Source organism: Tyto alba, unplaced genomic scaffold, assembly GCF_018691265.1.
Source record: "Tyto alba isolate M040663 unplaced genomic scaffold, T.alba_DEE_v4.0 Super-Scaffold_13, whole genome shotgun sequence".
Classification (NCBI taxonomy): Eukaryota; Metazoa; Chordata; class Aves; order Strigiformes; family Tytonidae; genus Tyto; species Tyto alba.
In genome coordinates, this window is record NW_024881275.1 from 32305666 (window position 1) to 32324302 (window position 18637).

The following is an 18637-nucleotide window of genomic DNA, read 5'->3' on the forward strand; positions in this document are numbered from 1 at the left end:
CTGGCTGTAAAAGAATAGGAGTCAAAAAGAGAAGCACCCTCTCCAAAATGCTACAGTAAATGGATTCAAGAGGGTCATCCCTCTCTCCATCAGCTGACACAGCAGAGAAACAGCAGGCAACTAATGCTGTCAGCACAGAGGCTGCACTTCCACCCAAAGGCAGGTGCAAATATACTCAAACTGCCTCAACTGACAGTCCAGTCCAAACAGACAGGAATGCTGCTCTGACCTGACTACAGCTTGGAAATAACCACAGACACCATAATTTTCCATCATCCTTTTCTTTCCTCTACAAGCAGCACCTTTTTCTGACTCTGGGCCTCAGCTCCCTCCTACGTTCCTACCCAGCAGTTTTGCCTTAGGCAGAGATAGTATTTCAATCCCTCCACAATTTCATCTTTGTATCATGGCATTGTATCTGCACAGCCAATACCATCAGCATGGTTTTGGCCTGCGTTCCCTCACCACATCTGTTTCAGATTTGAAGGTAGGTTATAAAGTCTATGGGACTTGGGAGAAGGTAGACAGATTTATTCCTGCAAGGAAGTGGCCTTACAAGATTTGTGCATTGCAAAACAATCCTAATTTGGCTCATATCAAGCAACCAAGAGCCAAGACTCTACTTTTGGAAGGGGAAGATTACAGTGATACTTAAATGATGTAAATGTAATTAGTATTTCAGACATGAAAGTCCTGCCATCTGTTCATAATATCAGTATTACTGAAGTACATGACAACAAGTGAACAGAAGACTCCTGAAAGGAAACAGGTTGGGTTTTCCTTACCCTGATTTTTGACTCAGTTGTCTTTCGCTGCTGAGAAGCACCGTCTCCTCCTTCATTCCTTGTTCTGTCGCTACGTTATTCTTGAGTCCCTGTTGATAACTTTCTTCCTGTGCACCATCACCGCCAACCACCTGCAATATATGTGTCCCTGCGATGCCCAAACTCTCATCCGTGGTAGTCAGGCTGTCTGCAGGAGAACAGCCCTCGTGTTCAAAAGATTTCTGAAGGGGAATTTCTACCTGAAATTCCTGTGCTACAGCAGCCGCCGGTTCTTCGCCAGAATGTTCAGCTCCTGATTTTGGCATCTCTGACTTTGCAGAAGTTTCTTCAGGTGATATGTCACTTACTTCATTTTGGCCCAATACAATCCAGCCCTCATCTTGCCTGCAGCTTTCCTGTGATCTCCTTTCATCATCCAGTTTTTGAGGCATAACAGAAGAAGTTTTTTCTTCTAAGTGAACAGAGTCCCATTCAGTCCCACAAACAGAGCGATCTTCTCTTTCATTTGTAATGGAGATTGGCTGAAAGGTATCCAAGGAGCTCGGTGAAAAGCTTTCATGAGCTTCTGTTTGTTCAGCTACATTAGCTTCCTGAAATGCAAAATTACTTTTGATTCTTTCAAGGGTATCCTTCCTTGAAGGTATATTTTCTTCCTCAGTAACAAGGATGTAATCTACCTCCAGTGAAGTTGGATCTCGGTGCACCTGCATATTCACATCTTCTTCACTCTCTGTACGTTCTAGTTCAGGGCTCTCCGAGGAATTTCTCAGCTTATTCTCCCCACAAAGTAGGGAGTCAGTGTCAGCTTCTAGAAGAATAGGCAAACAGAAACTCCTTTTAGTTTTTGAATTACTATTTCAGCCATCACGATTTCTTTAAATCAATACAGTGAGATAAAGCTCTTCTCATTATGCTTTGGTCTGTTAATGTGTACTTGAATTTTATAACATCATCATAATCATTATTGTTAAAGATTATACATTAACACTGCAATCATTCCTAAAGGGACAGATAATTTAGTGCCCCATATACTAGGCCCTGTACAAAGAACAGAAATAATGTTCCTACTTCAATGTTCAAAAGCTTTAGAACTGTCTAGAAGGGTGGTGCTAGAGGTTTTCCCAGAGTTCTGTACATCAGACACACATACTTCTAACCTCACTCAAAGCCTCATCATTCAGCAACAATACTCCATACATTTCCTTCTTTCTCTGTCCTATGAACTCACTGTGGAAAGCAAGTTTCCTTACCGTCAGGTGATCTTTTATCTCCACCTGGTGGTGAACTGAGACGAGTTGTTTCTGCTTCAGATTTTCCTATCAAAATCTCAGAAGCTCCTAGAGTTACTTCAGACTCGGAGAGTGAAGGTACTGATGTGCGATTTTCTTGAAGGCACACTGTGGATGTTTTAGACACCTGATCTTCAATGCTACTGTCTTTGGTCATTAGGATGCCTTCTGCACCTTCTGAAGGAGTTGGCAGTGATAAAGGTTTTTCCAAAGAAACACTGTCACAAAATGGCTGCTCTAACAAGAGCTCATCCTTTGCACACTCTCTGCTGCCAGAGGGTTCAGTGTCAAAAGATACACAGGATGGGGGAGTACACACCACTGGTGATTGGTCACTGGGCATTTCTTTAAATACAGGAACATCATTTCCAATTACACCTTCAGATTCTTTTGCTATGTCATCACCCAGCTGATTATTTGAATCAGATTCATGGCCTTCATTATCACCAAGCAGAAATGATTTGGGAGAGAATATATGTTTATCCTTTGATTCCACTTCTGATGCTTTACTGCCTACTACCGCCATTATGTTCATTCTACCACATGTGCTTGCTGGGACATTAGTCACTGATCTGTTCCCGATGTTATGTTCTACCCCTGTCTCAGATTCATCCACACATTCTTCTGACATGTCTAGCTCATCACCAGTTACTGCTGTATGGTCAGTATCAGAATATTTTCCAACTTCAGCTGAAGCACTAATTTCTTTTAAGATTTGTTCTGCCCTATCAGGCAGAATGAAATCCATGGGAACCAAATGCATTTGGGAGGTCGCTGTTTGAGCTGTATCAGCTGGTGTTCCTTGATGGCTTGCAGGAGTAAAACTTTCACAGAACACGTCTTTCAGACCTAAGGATGTCACTTCTAAAAATTCACTGGTAATTTCAGCCGACTCAACTGGGTCAGTAACAAGTTTACTTTTGAGACCATATTCTTCCAAAATTGCAAACTCAGGAATATCCTGAGTATTAGAAGAGATTAGCTGATAAGATTCATAGGTCTTTCCCTGTTCATAGTCGCGGGGACTACCACTTCCAGACAGTGTCTCTACCTTCTGCATTACTAACTGACACTTTGAATCAAAATCTGCCCCTTTACTCATATTTGACCATGCATGAATCGGCTGACTGTCTTCATGGTCTACTGAAATCTGAGAAGATGGGATAGAAGCATGCTTAACTTCATACTCCTGGCACACGTCTGGACTGCTTGATGCTTCTGAACTATTGTCTTGGTCACAGTGACTTAATATATCAGGATTTTCACCATCTGATTTCAAAGTGACGATCTGCTCAGCATTAGTCCAGAGGTCAGGTTCCACTGAAAACAGATGGTTATTTTCTTGTGTGTTATCCTGTAAAATATCTGGGATAAGTGCAGTTTGGGGTACTAATATGCTCCACCCTGGACTTGACTTCTCTGTCATTTCAAAAGATAAGTCTTCTACAGTGAAAGCACTTGGCAGCGAGTTGTGCACTTCTAATCTTTCATAGGTGTCCTGTTGTTGTTCCTGAGAAATGAGACTTGCATTTCCCTCATCTTTTGGCAGATTCAGTACAGTGATTTCTTGAACTGATGTATTTGGCCTATCTCGTTCCTCATCTGAAAAAGGATTCTGTGAAGTCAGTTGATTTTCCTCATCTGTAGGAAATAATTGCTCTTTCAAGCCCCTTTCTTTTTTATCCAGCATAAAAGGAACAAATTGTTTGAGCTGTACAGTGTCTTCATTTATTTGACTATCAGGAATATTCACAGGATGTACTAGATGTTCATTTCCTTTTTCATCACAGTACAGTGGGGTAGGCTGATCTCCATCATTACGTGCATTAGCAAAACATGCTTCTGTTAGTTCTTCATCTTGTGAAGGTGATCCCCAGGAGTCCTCCTTACTGTTTGTTAACTGGTTTGTTGCAGAGAGACTTGAAACAGAATATTGATCTTTCAATTGCTTTTCTTCACAAGGTTGTGAATTCCACCATTCTGAACTGTAATCTGGAAAATCAAATGTTCCTGCTGTAGATTTTGGATCAGTTCTTAAATCAGCTTCCAGTGACATACTCCACATATCTATAGCTTTTGAAGAACACTCTTCTTTATCACCAATAGCAAAAGTTGGTGTGGTGTCTTCATTCATTTGATGCAAATATGTGTCTTCTCTGATACCTGTTTTTTCATTGAAAATATTCACCTGAGCCTTTTTCTGAAGTGTTTCCCAATGACCTAAATATTCAGGAGTCTCATTACACTCTATTATAGTCAAATCCTCCTGCAATATTTTCATAGCTTTAATTGTTTGAGGATTTTCATTGAAGATTCCTACTTGGATCTCATCTCCCACCTTATTTTTTATATCTGAATTGTTTTCATTTGCTTCAGGACTAGTTGTACTGGATTGAGCATAATCCTCTCCAATTTCAGACGCTTTGTGCGGCCTGTATTCAGACATGGAATCTTCATGAATCACTTCTGGACATACCTCTGAATTACCTGAATCCTCATTTATGTCAGGACTTGATAAAGAAGATATAGTATCATCATCTACATGGGCATTCCAAAAATCTAAGCTTTTAGGAACTTTGTTCTGCTCAGTGCTTGTTTCAAATCCTTCACATTCCTTCCCAAATTCATTCCTTTTACAAGCATCCTCAAGATTTTTATTATTTTTAATATCCCACATATCCCTACTTCTTTTGTGATGACTGTCAACTGGAAGGTCTCCCCACACATTCACAGATGCATCACTTAAATCAGGACTTGTTCCACTTGAGTGTGCATAATCATTTATTGATTCACTCCAGACATTATCTTCTTCCAAATAACTTTTGACCTGTATATCCTTTGAAAGGCTACTAGTGGTGTTTGCCATTTCAAGGACTTCACTCACCTCAGGACTTGTCCTGGGAGATTGAAAATCTTCACATGGCTGTGAATTCCAAAAAGTTTGGGGAAAAGTGTCATTAGGCATTACACATGGCTCTCTGCCAAGATTATTAGCAGGTTCTAAATTTGCACAGCTTTCATTTCTCCCAGACCCTATTTCATGTGAAAATGAATTTTCTACCACTGACTTATCTGTAATGTCAGGAACACTGACATATCCAGAAGAAGGACTCTTCTTAAACTCATCTATGAAAGACTTTTCATGAGTCACGTTCAGTTCTGAGCTATTTCTGAAAGATACTAACTCAGAATTACAAAGGCCTGTATAGTTAGGAACCACTTTATGTAAGCCCTCTTTCACTTCTCCCAGTGCTTCATGTGGTTTGTTCATCAAAGGAATTGATGTGGCTAAGAGACAATCACTCTTTCCAGAGTCATTACAGATGCCTGAGTTTATGGGCATTTTAGAACTATTTTCAGGATTATCACTACCCTTATCAGAACTTTCAGAGATACTTTCTGTCTCAGGACTTGTTGCATCCTCTATTGCTGTAGTCTCCTTTTCAGCTTTCTCAGAAAGCAGCTGTGATGTTTCACTGTAATTGTAATTTGGTGGTCTGGAGTCATTGAAAGATTCATAATTTCTGCCTTCCTCAGAAGCACTTGAAGAAGATTCTACATTGTTCTGTGACAAGTCTTTCCCCTCTTCCTGACTGATTAGATTATTTTGATTGGAAAATGACTCATTCTCTGTGACTAATGCTTCCAAACTCACACTATTCCTCATTTTTTCTGGGGAGTTGGGAACTTTTGTTGTTGACCCGTTTTCTTCCAAATCTGTGTTACATGAAGAATCACTGTTCTCTTGCACTGGTCCATTACAAGTGTCACTAATCATTTGCTGTTCACTTGTCTTGTCTGTTCTCTTACATTCCTCTTTTCCTTCCTGAGAGATGACAATGGCCTTGTCCCAGCTTTCTTCACAACCCTGCTCACTCTGTGAATTCCATGAGTTCAGCTGCTGCGTTGAATCCTGGTTATCCAGCTTTTCATCAACATCAGCAGTGTTTTGTGTTGCTTTCTTACTAACTATCTCACTCCCTACGTCACATATTTTCAGATCCAAACCATTCCCGGTGTCTGAAGTTGGCGTAGATGTGTCTGTGTCTTCTACAGGAAGACTGCTCACTGTTTCTACATTTTCAGCTGCAGTCTGTCTAGTATCTAGTTCATTCTGTGGTGGTGATAAGTCATTCACTGTTTGATTGTATACTGGTGTTATTCTTCTGTTTTCAGGTACAGCAAAATTATTTTCACTGGTATGTATCTCAGTTGAAAAACACTGATTAGCTATTTGTTCTGAATTAAGGAAAGGTTTAGCTGAGGCAGAAAGAGCAGTAATTTCTGCATTTCTTTCTTGTAACTGGGTGACATTATTTAGGGGAGTGTTCCAGATGTCTGTGTTTCTGGCATTTGAAAAATGTATACTTCTAGGAGATAATGGTTCCTTATTTGCTGTCTCAAGTACTTTTGCCTCAGCCAAATTTGGGTTTATCAATTTATCAGTAAGTGTTTCTTCATCAAAATCTCTGTCCTCATTTTCTCTTTCATCTTCCACATATGTAGGTGATATATATGAATCAGATGTTGAATAATTGGTGTCTGGTGGGGAAACAACTAAATCTTCACCTATGTTTGATGAACTAAGATCTGAGTGTTTATACAAGAAGGTATCCTCCCACGGCACCACTACTTCTGTTACTTCTTTCCTGATGTTTTTATCATAGATATTCCAGGTCTCTGTATTTTCAAATTGTTTTGGTCTATGTTTAGGGTCACCAAATACAGTTTTTTCCTCTGTTCGAAGCTTGGAATTATTTTGCATATTGTTGAAAACAGAATTTGTGTTTTCAGATTTTCCATATTCTTCTACTGAATAATATCGTTCTTTATCCCAGTCTTCTGGAGATACCTGGATAGGTGGATTTTCAGTCTCATTGTTTGCTGTGATTTCTGAAGAATCTGATAAACTAGTTTTTGATATGGCCCATTCCTCAGGAATATTCACTGATTTTTTTTCTCTATCCAGTTTGGGCATGTTCCATACATTTTCTGAGGATCTAGCAGTATCTCCTGCATCAAACTTAGTCCAGACTTTGTAAGATTCTCCAGCTAGCTGACTACCTTTCCTTTCACCACTAATCCATGCATCTGACATCATAGGTGGTGGCTGATTGACCTTCCATGGGTCAGTAAAGCTCCCCGGTTCCTGCTTTGTCTCCTCTAAAGAAGCAGTCTGCAAATGCGAACGTTCACTTTTTTTTTCTTGATTCTGACAGTTCCAATGATCTTGTTTAAACTGATTATCCCACAGACCTGCTCTCATGTACTCCATTTGCTTTGGCTGTTTTTGGAGGAATACAGAATCTGAGGCTCTTCTATCAACATGTTCTCGCAGCAAAGGACTTTCTTTACAATCTTTCCATAAGACAGGGCTCTGAAATACAGATTCCTGCTCACTTGAACTCCATGTATCAGCATTTCTGGACTCTAGGTCAAAGCCATCCCACCAGCTCCCATATCTAACACGAGACTGAGAATAATTTGTGCCATCTATTTCATTAATTTTTTTTACAACATCTTGTGGGAAAAATAAAGGCTGCCCGTTATCTAATGGTGAAGTTTCTACAAGACTGTTCATAGGAGTTGGCGGAATTCTTGAATCAGCAGATTTCAACATTTCTGGTGAAGAAGAATCACCTTCAACTAAATCAATCAAACTTGATGTTTTCTCACACATTTCTCCTGGATTCTCATCAAATTCAGCTAAATTGTCTTCCTCATTTGTTGTCATAAGTAAGTCAGTTGAATAATTTGCTCTATTATTTTCTGGCAGGTTTGCCTCATCAAGTTCCTTCTGCACAGTGAGTTGTTGTCCTTCTGATGAATCACTATTAAGGAAATAGTCATCTGCTGGTGAACAATCAACAGACCGAGAAGATGACTCGGATGGAGCTGTAACCACAGGTGCTAGATCAAAATTGAAAAGATCAAAGTTATCGCTATTGTCTCTAGACTGAGGTTTTTGTTCTTCAGCTATTGCTCCTTCAGGAATAGGGCTATAGGAATCAAAGCCAGGCAGAAGACTGTGATGGGAAGCAGCACCTTCTGCAACAGGGCTATCATCACTAAGGAAAACCGAACTCTCCTTGGAAGACCGGCTGCTTCTAATGGTAGCCAATCCACTGTCTGGACTCACAAGGTCTACATTAACATCAACGTGGGCTTGAATAGATCCATTTAGATCTTGAGGATTTTCTATAAAATTGGCAGAACTGGGCTGTGGCTCTACATCAGAACCATATAACTCCACAATACCAGAAGATCCTTGTGAAAGTGGAGCACTTCCAGCAACAGCTTCAGTAGAAGAAGTTCTACTGTTTGACACCATTTCTGGTTGCCTTCTATTTATAACTTCCTTAACTAAAAGAAAAATTTGATCACATGTCACCAAAGAATTTTCCTGATTATAAATGAGAATTTGGTCACATCCACATTCTAGAGGATCCAGCTCCAAGCACGGGTTCTGACATTCTTCTAATTCACAGCAGATCTGTTGAAAAATAGGATGTTTACAAATCCATTGTAATCATGGGCATAAGGACACATTTTGGGGACAAATATAGTAAAAAAAAATGGACAGCATCTGGCTTCAGATAGATGAATATCCTAGTAATAGTTTGGCTTCATTTCAGAGCTTAAATTCTTTAGCGAGAAGATACACACAGATGAGTTCTGGTCATTACCATATACAATGTGTTTTCTTGTCTGCCAGTGCTGAAGGCTCATTTGTGTATATCACAATAAAAAACTAAGCCAAAATTAGTGAAAACCAAAGATCATTCTGTTTTAGCTAAATTGAAAAATCTTGTCTATTTCTGTATTTCTTTTAATCATATACTCTTTCTATTAGGCTGGTCTGAAACTATCATAAATATCACTGTCTTTCATTTTGCATAGCTACTCATTTGCCAGAGAACTGTTGCTACTTTTTGACCTCATTTAATTATTCAACACAATATACTACTTCATATATACCACTTTAAAAAGTATATATTACTTTAAAAAACATTTTTTTTCAGGAAAGATATTATTTGACTCTTTTTCGAGGTACTTACTTGATTGCCTAGCTCTAAGTTTTCCGAGTATACTGCTATTTGTCGTTTTGCTTGCTTCTCATCTGACAAACAGTTGGCCAAAATGACAAGTACATCAAACCCATATTTATCTATCAGTGCTTTCAGATCACCAGTGAGACTCCTGTGTAACACGCAGTCCTGAGATATGGTAAGAAATTAAAAGAAATGTCAGTGCATTTTCCTTGCTCTTTCCATCTAAATCTGTGGTGAAAATAGACAGAATCGTTGATAAGAATCAGTGTTTGTAACCAGCAACAGAATTTCATTCCATTTGTTGTAACAGCTATATGCTTAAAAAAAAAAATTAAGAACCAGTCTCACAGCACAGCGATGGACTTTTATTTCTGAAGAACTCTAAAATACTAAATGTAGGTTTTGCCTTCTTGAAACTGCTGTTGAAACAGAATTCTTGTTCCTCCTACTTGCTTTTGCAAGGTTGCATGAAAGTATTGGGCTACTGATATTTATTGAAAAAAAAACCCTTTTTAATTAGAAAAATAAAAATATTTTATTAAAACTGTCATGTCAATATTTCATTTAACATAACAGATGTTAAAATAGTAGTATTGAGGTGCAAAATCAGGCACTCAAAAGGGAATTGTATGTGCTAACTTAATTTTGCAGCCCTTTACATGTATCCATTATGTTGTTACATATGGTATATGATTATACCATGGATTATTGCTTTGGATCCCTTTATTCCTGCTCTCTGATTTCTGTTCAAGTCTTTAAAAAACTAACCCCCCAAAATAACGACAGAGGCTAGTTTTAAAATTTATGTCAAAAAAATGCTTATTTTCATACACACCCCACACCTAACACACAGGAGGTAAACACCGCATTTGTCATTCCTATTCTCATTTATACTTAGACTAGCCCAATGTCGAATTATCCTGATTTTGCAACATAAACCACACATCCTTCTTTCTCACCTAGGGACTTAATGTACAAAATATAAATGTCTCTCTTCAGTCCTCAGTTCTGCTAACTGCCAGTGAACAAAGTCTTAGAAATTTTGTTTTCTCCTTTATATTCCTGCTATTTGTATTTGAGATCTTTTGTCATCTTCTAGATAATAGTTCTTCCGATGTTGCCAAGCTACACTGGCCCTGAATAAACAGCAGTTCATCATGAACACAACACAACTGTATATGCAGATTGGCATGTTATTCCCCTGCATCTGTCTCCTACCTAATAAATTACTGGTTTGTTTACATATATACAAATACTATTTATTATTCTACTCAACTGTGTCCATGAAACGTGTCTCCCTCCCTGTAAATTAAAATTAAAACAAAAAAAGATCTGCTCGTCAAATGCTTTGGAAGTAGATTCCTTTTCCGACATTAGAAAATAGATTCCACTTTGATGTTTGTATAGCACTTAAAAATAAGTTTTATGTTAAATTCACACAGATTAATGTACAAACAGAAGTCAGCTGTCAGTTTACTGGTGGACATTTAGATATGAAATCCGAATAGCATCTGAATGTCCAAACCAGTAACATTTTTCTGAAGACTTGAGTATTGAGTACACTAGAAAAAATATCAAAATGTGCTTAAACATGGAAAAGTTACTTCAATTATCCCATTCCTAACTGCAGTTGGAATAATTAAAATCTATTTGAATAAAAAATTTGAACTAGAGCAGATTCAAAACCATCTGAAAATCTCTGATAGCTCTTTATCTCAGCTACCCACTCATAGCCAATTCAAAAAGATTGGATGGTCACAGGGAATGACATGGACCAATCAAGGATCTAATCTGCACGGTGTTTTATGGCTGTAGGTAAGGTAAATAGGTGTTCTAAAAAAAGTCCAGCCTTCAAGCCTCGTCATGCTTTATCTTTTATATTGCTTGTATCAACGGAAAATGCAAGGAATTCAAAATTTTCTGTTAAAATACTGTGACTGAACTGGAAGCCTCATGAAAGTGACATTGACTGAGATAATATCTGCCATGATCTCAGCCCATATTTGGCACTCACAGAGTGGTAGGTTGGGGAGTACCAAAAATCCTGCTTTCTGCACTATTTTGAGGGAGGAACCCCTTTGCCTACATAGCAAAAAAAACCTCCCCTGTCAGAACCATGGCCACCTGGGAAGTCAGCATGTGCATGCAGGGCAATCAGAGGTATATTTGTAGACTTTAAGGCCAATGATGACTAGAGCATCATAGAACAAGAGTATGAAGAGAACAGAACAAGATACAATGTTCACATGTTAGCAGGTATTTGTGGGTGGGTATGGTTACCACAGCAAGGGTGTGGCACCAAACACCATACAATGAAAGGTCAGTTCTACCAGTCAAGAGTAGGAACTAAAGACGTAAAGGGCCATGTCAACCAAGTAAAACCGTATGTTCAGGCTAATGCCTAGGTTATAGTGACACTATTCAAGCTAGATTTAGATATACTGCATTTAAATTTTCTAAGGAGGACCACTAAACATTGGCTCTACTGTGTAAGCCTGAAATTTTGTATAAATGATGCAGACCTTGCTAATGACTCTCCTCTTGAAGAACAGCTAAAAGATAGGTAAGAGGGGAACATCCTGCCCCAGAAGGCGCCAAAGGCTGGATGGCTGCCCAAGAAGCATGAAGTCAGAGACACTCTGCAGTAACTGGGGGAAAGGTAAAGGCAGCAGGAAGACATACATCATGACCACCGACTCAATTCTAGATCAAAAAGACTTGCTTCCCACCCCCCCCACCCCTCCACCCCCCCCCATCCTCTCCGGGCCTGTAAGGAGCATGTGTGCTAATTTACATCGCAAGTGAGGCTAATTTAAATGGAACTAACCAATGAGGGACAAAATGATAAGAAACTAAGCAAGGGTCATTACAGTAAATGTGTATTTGTGTAGTTTGATTTGTATAAATACACTGAAGTTCTTTCGCGTGGTGTGCTAGCTTTGTGGAATTACCACCCAGCACCCATCTCTGCGCAGACATGAAATACAAGAAATACCTCGACCCTCTGTGTATTGGCTTCCATACTGGGTGAAAGAACCCTTCTTCTGGAATAATATCCATGGTAAAGCCCTTAAAAGTGATAAAATCTGAACTTGACTTGTGCCCTCTTTCTTGTTAACTTATGTCATATGATCAAGAGCATCACTGAGGAATTGCTATAGCAGCAGGTGATCAGTAGCCTGATGCTGTAAGCAGGGAAGTTGCCAAGTATGTATCCCTGGTGGAGCAACTGGACTGGAGAACTTCATACCAGACCACATTAATATAAACAATAATGGATCTCTAGCACCTACATAATTACTTGATCCAGCTACTTGAGTTTCTCTCAATTTCTTCTATGCTTTCAAACTTACTATTATTCAGATTGTGTATTTTATTTTCTTGAGGTTCTCAGGTTGTTGATGAGAGAGAGAAGCCCACAGGTAACTCTGAGAAAGCTGCCTGTCCCTCTGCATTGGTATGTACAAGCTGCAGAAGAAGATCAGTTATATACTACATGTTTTTCCTCTGTGCTTTACATCCAGATTGGCCTTTAGGCTGTGTTGTGCTACACATACTTCTTGGGTGCAGAATAAATTTGGCCAGCTAACTGTACCAGAGAAGCCTGTAGGCAGCATCCACTTGGTACTAGCAATTCTGCAACCTGTTGACCCTTGCCATTATCTCAAAGTGCAGCAACAAGTTCTCGTATGAAGATCCTTTTTGTTTGACAGTAGCAATGAGGAATGGAGGTGATTCCCTGTAAGAAAATCCTGTAATAGCAAAAATGACGAGAAGGTGGAAATCTCTTCTATGAACAGAATGTCTCCAGCATGCTGTGGATGGACTGGAGGCTTATACAATGTTACACCCCTCGGGGTTTGGACCACTTAAAGGGATGTTGGATTATGTGCAGTGTTTTCTCCTTCCAGTGTTAGCTCTAATAAACAGCATTTTAAAAGATACCTCATGTTTTTCTTACTGGGATCATAATGGACCAGCACTGCCTGGTGCAAAATGTTATCAGCTGATGAAAGACTGATCAGAGCAGCATGGAAACAGGGTTAGGTTGGAAGAAAACATCTTTAAAGAAAACATGAATTATTTGAGGATTTAGAAGTGCAGGAGGGCAAGTGATGTCTTACAGTCATATTCAATCAATAGTACTGAGGATGTCATTAAGGCACGTCAGAACACAGTCCAAGTCAAGCAAAATTATGACAATCACATCCTATTTATTGCTTTAGCCCATAGCCTGTCAATGAGAAAGGTTACTGACAGAAAGTCATTTTTCAGCAGTGGTATAAAATCCAAGACCCTATTCATTCTGTGGCATGAGGAATAATATACAAGCTTCTCACATTACTATTACCAAGTAAGAATTAATATTCAAATAACACCTGGCAACGTAAGTTACTCAATTTTCCCATAAATAGCCAATTTAATAACCAACAATCAATGTTTCTCATAAGTTGCTACTTCACTAAGTGCATCCAGAAATGAAACACAAGGCAAACAGACCTTGTTAAAATAATAGGTAAAGAGTAAATTGCTGGAAAATGCTGTTGACTAAGCTATTGAATAAAAGCAGGATCAGAATACATGTCTTACAGCATCATGACTCTACCTCATCAATTTTTTTGGTTGACTGGACAATTAATCAAAACATAAAATTAATTATTAATTTTAAAATAAGCAAAGGTAATTTTATTCATGTTAATATATATTATTAAAGTAACATTTTTTTCCAAAACTTAGTTTAATTACATCCCTCCCTCCAAACATTCATGGTTTACTCTTTTAAACTAGTAACAACAATACAATTCAGATACCCTCTTCACAAGCATTCAAACATTCAAATAAACACTGTTGCAAACAAGAAATTCTTATAAATTACTAAAGACTATATATTGAAAGACATGGTAGACATATGGACTCTTCCACAAATTTGCAAACCTAAGTAAACAACTAGAATGTTGCATGTATTGTAAATGCTAACAGAAAATAAAACATTTCCTTCAGAAATGAAAAAAATGCTAATCATTTCAATAGTTAAGCTGCTACATCCTGTATTAATTACAAGCACTGTAAAATATGCTGTTGATGAATTAGTATAGTAGGAAATGCACTGACATACAGCCAAACCTCAACAAAGGTCAGTCAGCTATTCATTCATATACTACTTTTCCTCACTTCGTTAGCATGTGCTGACTTAAATATTAATTAATATTTGCATAGTGTACTGCAAGTAAACAGCATATGTGAACATTATCAGTTGTCATAATGCCCACTAAATAACCTATAACAAAAAAAAATGGACTCTAAGTATACTTGAAATGTAATACACTTGCAATAAATAGAATCTAGTAGTAAATGTATTTTGCACTTGCACAGTTAACAGAAATGTGGATAGTGGAGGAATTTAGCAGTTTAACATTTGTAATAAAATCGTGCATTTGTTTTGTCTAAGATATATAAATAGTTTATACAACAGTACAACAGAACAATATGGTGAACATTCTGAAATTACAAATTTTTTTTTTATCAGCCAGGTAAACAGAATGAGAAAGTTTAAGAAATCCAAAGACTTCTGAAAGATTTCTGAATGTGACCTGTTCAGTTATTATGTATTTCTGTTGAGAAACACCATTTTATGTAGGCTGTATATTGCTGAAAAACTTTTTCATCCGAAACTGAATTTTCTTATAAGAATCACTTTTTTTTTAATTGAATAGTTAACATTACTATGAACATGGATGATCCTTTGTAAGAAGCAAAATCTCCAAGAAATACCCAAAGGGAATTTGTAACTTCTCTATCTCTAGCAATACTTTCTGATTCATGAAGCCAACAGCCAATTATCCAAGTGATCACTGTAAATGTACATTACACACACTTCTGATTCTTCTAAGCTAACTGTGTCAATATTAACCTGACCAAATTAAGAACAAACTGTCTCTTTTGTTCTTCACACTCCTCACATGGAGAGCACAATATGGCTTTTGTCAGAGGTGCTCCATCATTTTGGCTCAAGGAAACTGTCAGTACAGTTTGGGATTCGTTATTCATGGGCAGATACCCTGATGGGTCTAATGAAGCCTTTCTGCTGACAACTCATTTGCTAAAAATACCCAACCATCACAAAATATAAATGAGGAATATCACTGTATCCCATTACAATTTTCACAACCAAAGCAATTAGCACAATACAGAAGTCGATACATACTGTTTCACACTGTATTCTCTTAATATTTCATGGTCAGTACTTCTGCATTCCAGTTTATTTCTATGTGATCACTGATAAAACTTTATGACATACTTAAATTGCAATATAATAGGGTAAACACCAATGTTATAGCACACATGCAGAGCTAACAGTCTGTGTGCCATTTGTTGTAAATCCAGCTAATTACTAGAAGCCCCCCTCCTTAAAGAAAAAAAAAAAAAGGCAAAAAAGCAGAAGATAATTCAATTTTTTTATAAAAGTTTTCAGGTAAGGTCACTAAAAATGGAAAAAACACTATAAACAGTATAGCTTTTATAAGACTACAGAAACACGGAAAGATATTTTCACTATTTTTCCTCTTTTTTTGTATGAACACCACTGGTGAAAATACTTTATACAAAATTCACTACCTTTACTGTCATGAAGGATTGCATTTTTCTGTTGTGCGTGCCAATCTACCAAATAGTTGCTTTGCTGTATTGATAATTATCTGTCTTCTGAAAATACAAAAAAAAAAAAACCCAAAACCAAAACAAACCAGCTAATTCTGATTTCTGTGTGTTGCTGTGTAAAGTTTCCAAAGAGAAAAAGGTATTAGGTCCTAAACCAAAAAGCAGGAGAATGGGCATCCGAGCGTTTGTGCTACCCTGCTCTACAGAGACCCCAGTCACACTTTATGTTTAACTTTAGGGATCCCGAGTTTCACTCAGAAGGAAATTTAAACATGAAATTCTATAGCACTGTGAAACACTGCGTATAGAATAAAGTGATGAATGCCTGTTTAGCACTGATCTCACCCCTCTTACTATAGGTGATGGCTGTGGTCTAACAGTCTCTTATTTTCATTAAATGCAGAATAAGGAAGAAAAATAAAGCAAAGAAGAAAGAAGGATTCATCTATAATAAAAGAGATTATCATGCTTCATTCAATGACAGTGTGTTTAGCCAGTTTCACACTGGAAAGTGACTTTTCTACAGTACTGGTACATTTTATGATAGTGTGTCTTAATGAGGATCGGCTCTTTATGAATCAAGATCACCACTGAAAAAGTTTTACCTGCGCTTGATACAAGTACAAATTTTGTGTACTCAAATTCAGGCTTGTCCATTTTAATCTGTATTTGACTAGAACTTATAAAGATGTCCATGTTTTATATGTATTTAGGACAGCACATGATTTTCAGGAAAGACTAGAATAACTCCATTCATAAAATTAAAAAAAAAAAAAAGTTGATCAGATAAACAGGCAAACTTCAGTTCCATTATTCCACACGTTCAGAGTTAGCTGAGACAGCTTTGAATTTAGCAGGTGGGGTACAGCATCTCAATGTATCTTAAGAGACTTTATGATATCAATGTAACGTAAGGATATCATAAAGGCCCATTTGGTTTAGAACATTCTTCCTCCAGCTGGAATATCTGCCTTCAGCAGCCATCCCTGCCACCCACCTGAAGGAACACAAATTCTTACCCGTAAGCAAGGCAGCCTCCCCTCACTACTGAGGTGTACAACTAACCACCCGAAATACAAGAGTCAAAAATGCTCTCTTGTGTCAGTGGGGCATGTGCACGCACACTCAAATAATGTAATAAATAAGAAGGGCTGGAAATTAAGACCTGTTAAGGTGCTGCCACTACTGCATGAGATAAACATTAAGCATGTAGCCTACAGACATAAACAAACATAGGTAATGGTGTGCATACTGTTGTGGTGTGCACTGGAACGACATGATAATATCAAATGGCTGTGACCATAAAATGTAGAAGAAAAAAAGTTTCACAGTGGCACAGGAATCAAAGAAGGAATGTACATCATCCACTGTAGTGAGATAAAGGTGAAGGTGCATATTTATTTCCATCTTTAAGGGAAGAAATTCAAAGCACTTGTCTCATTGTTAATGGATGTTTTCTGTAGTAAGAAAATCATGATTGATAAAGCTGCCATTTCTCAGCATTTTTGGCACTTGAACAATAAGTAGTTTGGAGTTGTTAAAAATACAAAATGGAGCAAAACATATAGATGTGATTTTCAAGTTTAAAGGCTTAGATACCACCTCCTCTTTCAAGTGTGTCTTTAAAACTACCTCTGTAAAATAATTAAACGGACAAACTAGAAAATTTGTAATCCTAACAGTACAATTCTTGCTGTAAGTAGGGAACCACAGGGAAATGTACTTGCACTACGTTAAAATGTACTCCTTCAAGGTCATTTTAAAGGCTGAAGTACATATGTACATATTTTTCTGTAGTGAACTGCACAGAAAGGGAGTACCCAAAGCCTAAAAGTAAAGGAATGCAGGGACCTGCTTATGCACCACATTTATAAGCAAGTATCATTTGTACAAAATATGTACAAAATGAAAAGGAAAAATTTCCATACTAAAGTACAGTATAGTATATACAATCTAATACATTATTCACCTCAGAAAGTTAGAGGAGAAAAAGAAACACTATTTTTGTGTCTTAGTAATTAATAGGCCATGTGGACATAGCATATGATACACTTTTTTATTCTCCTTCATATTATTCTGCTTTCTGATCCTAGGTTAAGAACATCCATCTCATTTTTTCATAGCTTGTAAATCAATTAAAAAATACTGAAAAAGGCACAACCTACCACTTCAGTTATAAGGTTCATTTAATCACATACAATATTTGATTTCACTCTTGACTGATTAGCAAGTGGTAACAAGCAAAAGGCTGACTTGTCAGTGATGAATTAAAACATAAGAAGCATCACAACCATATATATACTGACCGGGAGTTGTCTGTTTTAGCCAGCTAAGTCTCAGGTGTAAGTTTATATGTAATAATTCATACTTTACAAAATAATTCCCATGCAAACATGGTAATGCAAAAACACATTTCTGGCTGTCAAGAAAATTTCTGGCAAAATTAATCAACCATTCATCCATTCAGGCTCTTTGCATACCCTTTTGTCAAAGAGGGAATACTAAGAGATTTCTCTCCTCTTCCACGCACTCATTGCAATGGTTTGTAGAATCCATCAAGCCTGAGTTGATTTATTGAACTGTCTCTTGGCTCAGCAGTATAACTATAGCAAATGAACTGGTAACTTCTCAAAAAACAGCAGTGATTCAACAATAACTGGTTTATTTAATTCCGTCTAACTTCAGATTAGCAATTTCTTAAAGGCACTCATTTGCATTCTTTAGAAGTTCTATCTGCAATTTTATGCCAGCATGTTTTGTGTCGATTCAGATTCAGTTTTAGTTTTTTGGTTTGGTTCGGTCTGGTTTTGTCTGTTTGGCTTTTATATATTTTGACATTTGACAAAGGGATTTT

General features: G+C 37.6%; 1 protein-coding gene across 3 annotated transcripts in view; it reads right to left on the minus strand.

Annotated features, from left to right (window-relative positions):
- PRUNE2 (prune homolog 2 with BCH domain) overlaps nt 1-18637 on the minus strand; it is a 143545-nt gene that overhangs the window by 52822 nt on the left and 72086 nt on the right. Inside the window, exons 7-10 of one of the 3 annotated variants that reach the window (XM_032981885.2) lie at nt 9133-9291; nt 2036-8567; nt 1025-1593; nt 786-916 (exon numbers count right to left, since the gene is read on the minus strand). In XM_032981885.2, coding sequence (XP_032837776.1) covers nt 786-916; nt 1025-1593; nt 2036-8567; nt 9133-9291 — 7391 coding nt within the window. Of the gene's footprint in view, nt 1-785; nt 1594-2035; nt 8568-9132; nt 9292-18637 lie in introns of those variants that run through there. The other 2 variants (XM_042787997.1, XM_032981884.2) reach the window with 2 other exon arrangements.